The 2494-nt window shown below is 51.1% G+C and overlaps 1 protein-coding gene across 1 annotated transcript; it reads left to right on the top strand.

The window, feature by feature from the left end:
* The first annotated feature begins 223 nt into the window (after nt 1-223).
* On the top strand, nt 224-2220 carry LOC132222790 (protein Daple-like). Its single transcript, XM_059677997.1, has 2 exons — nt 224-364; nt 1448-2220. The coding sequence occupies exons 1-2, from the start codon at nt 242-244 to the stop codon at nt 1574-1576; spliced, it is 252 nt and encodes an 83-aa protein (XP_059533980.1). The 5' UTR covers nt 224-241; the 3' UTR covers nt 1577-2220.
* The last annotated feature ends 274 nt before the right edge of the window (nt 2221-2494 follow it).

Genomic DNA, 2494 nt, shown 5'->3' with positions numbered 1-2494 from the left:
GCTAGTCTTCTAGAACCCCAAGGGACACAGTTTGAAAACCACTGAGTTTGTTCCATCCTCATTTACACACTGGGAAAACGGAGGCCCAGAGAAGTTGTGGTTTTGATTAAGGTGCACACCTGGGACAGAGGCTGGGAGTGCTCCTCAGCCCTTGGCCCTGTGGCTCTCCACCCCCAGAGTCAACTTCTGGAACCAGCTGATGATGGCGGAGCAGAAGGAGCTACACACCCAGACCAAAGAGATGCAAAGCTCACTAGGGATCGTGCAGGGGAAAGTGAGGCTCTGGAAGGCCCAGTACGAAGGGGCGAAGGAGGAACTTCAGAGTATGGGAATCTCGCTGAAGAAGCTGAGAAGGCAGTGTGAGGTGAGGCCTGGGCTGGTGGCTCAGGATCGCAGGCGTGTGCCCTGGGCGACAGCCATGGATCAGCCATGTTGCAATGGGTCCTCATTGGCGTCTGTGCTCAAAGACCATGTGTGAGTGTCAGACAGAGGCCGAGAGGAAGCCAGAGGCATTTGAAGGGGACAAACCCCATGACTGGTGGGGTTGCGTTAGAAAACACCTTGCACCTGAGCTTTGCTTTTAGCAAGGTCGGGGCAGTGCATGCAAACAGCCAAGTACTGTTTCATTTCTGAACCCTCGGCTCAGCACTTTGCTCTTTGCTCACCCATGTCCTCTCATTTAATTCTTGCAAAGATTTTGTGAGCTGGGGTTCCCATTCTCGTTCCTCTTAAGTAGTGGGTTGCAACCCAGTTTGTCTGATGCCAAAATTGAGACTTTTCTGCTACACCAACTGGGATGATATTCTAGAGCAGGGGCGGTCCAACCTCAGTCATATATTCATATCCAACCGTTCCCCCTGTGTGTTTTTATGTCTGTGAAACAAGAATACATTTCTAAATATGTTTTATTTTATTTTATGGATATCAGCAAGAGGAAGGGAGAGGGAGAGAGTGATGGAATCATCCATGATGAGAGAGAATCCTTGATGGGCTGTCTCCTGCAGGCCCCCTACTGGGGATGGACACCACAACCCGGTCATGGCTCTTGACCGAGAATTGCAACAGTGACCTCTTGGTGCTGGGAGGACACTCAACCAAATGAGCCTCACCGGTGGGGCAGCTTATTAAAAAGATGTTCTACATTGTTTTTTAAGACTGCGATTACAGCCTCAGAAGTTTTTGTCTATTTTGCAGTTCTGGCCCATCACAGCTCAGACCGGCTGTGTTTTCAGTGCTCCGTGGCCACAGGAGGGCCATGGTTGACTGATTGGTCGGGACACTTGGCCATTAACATGCCATTGGCTGTGTTGGTCATTCTCATTGGCGTAGATCATACCGAAATGACCATATTTGAGCACTTGGCCTTTTTCTTCTTTTGGGAACCAATTACCAGCAGTGGCATCACAGGGGCGCATGGTATGTGAGACATTGTTGACCTGTGTTTTAGGTGCTCTCTCGTGAGAAGGAGAACTTCCAAGAAGAAAACTTTAAGCTCAAGAGGAAGATTCAGACATTGGCTAAGAGAAACAGAAAGCTTCTTAAAGAGAATGAGAAAGACAAGGCTTGGCGCAAGTAAGGGGTGTGGGCTGACCTGTCAACAAAACGATCCTGCTTTCTTGTCCATGCCTAGGCCTCAAGATACTTACTGGGCAGAGAGTCCCTTGGTGCAGTGGTGTCCCAAGGGAAGGGGATACACCATCTTCCCATTGCATCCTCCTCTCGTTTTCCCTGGAATGGTTCTAGATTTCTGCAAGTAGGGGTGGTTGGCTTTTCAAAGATACTGCCCACTGCCAGATGGTTCTTAATCTGCCTTTGGAATTCAGTTCAGTTTAAAAAATAGGATGGCAGTAAAGAGTGGTGCCTAGGGAAGGAATTCAGATCACAGGCTGAGGCCTTTCTGTGTGTTTTCCCTTAATGAGCTGGAGAGAGGGTTGTGGGTGCACCGTGGTTTTCCTCCCTCTGTGGACAAGACACATTCCTGGCTTTGGCATACTTGCTGTGAGGTGCACAGAACCAGTTACCTGGTGGCCAGAAACTAGTTGGCGTGATGGGAAGTGAGCAGAGCTGTGTGCGCAGCAGACAGATGTTGAGGATCTTCAAAGAGGCCGAGAAGGAAGCGTGGTGGTGGGATTTTGGGTGCTGCTGCTGACCCGGATGGGGACAGGTCTAGCCAGTGGGGGGACCTGAGGTAGAGCACGGGTAGTCTGGGTGCAGGGAAGGTGCAGGCAGTGGCAGGAGGGAAGGCTGCAGCAGGCAGCACTCAGCTGTAGAAGGCATCCACACCAGGCTAATGAGTTGGGTCCACTGGGAAGCGAGTGTTTATGGGAAGCTGGTCTACAGGGCCCAGGAAGCTGCCAGAAAGGAGGGCAGAAGGAAGAGCCTTGGTGTTGGAAACCTTGTGGTGGGAAGTCAAGTAACCCGAGATGCCTCTGCTGGGTCCAGGGTGGTCTTCCCCCTTCGCTGCTGTGCTGCTGAACTGTCCTTCCTTGTGATC

The sequence above is a fragment of the Myotis daubentonii genome, chromosome 21, assembly GCF_963259705.1.
Source record: "Myotis daubentonii chromosome 21, mMyoDau2.1, whole genome shotgun sequence".
NCBI classification, from domain to species: Eukaryota; Metazoa; Chordata; class Mammalia; order Chiroptera; family Vespertilionidae; genus Myotis; species Myotis daubentonii.
Note: the sequence above shows the minus strand (reverse complement) of the source record. Positions and strands in the feature narration are given on the sequence as shown.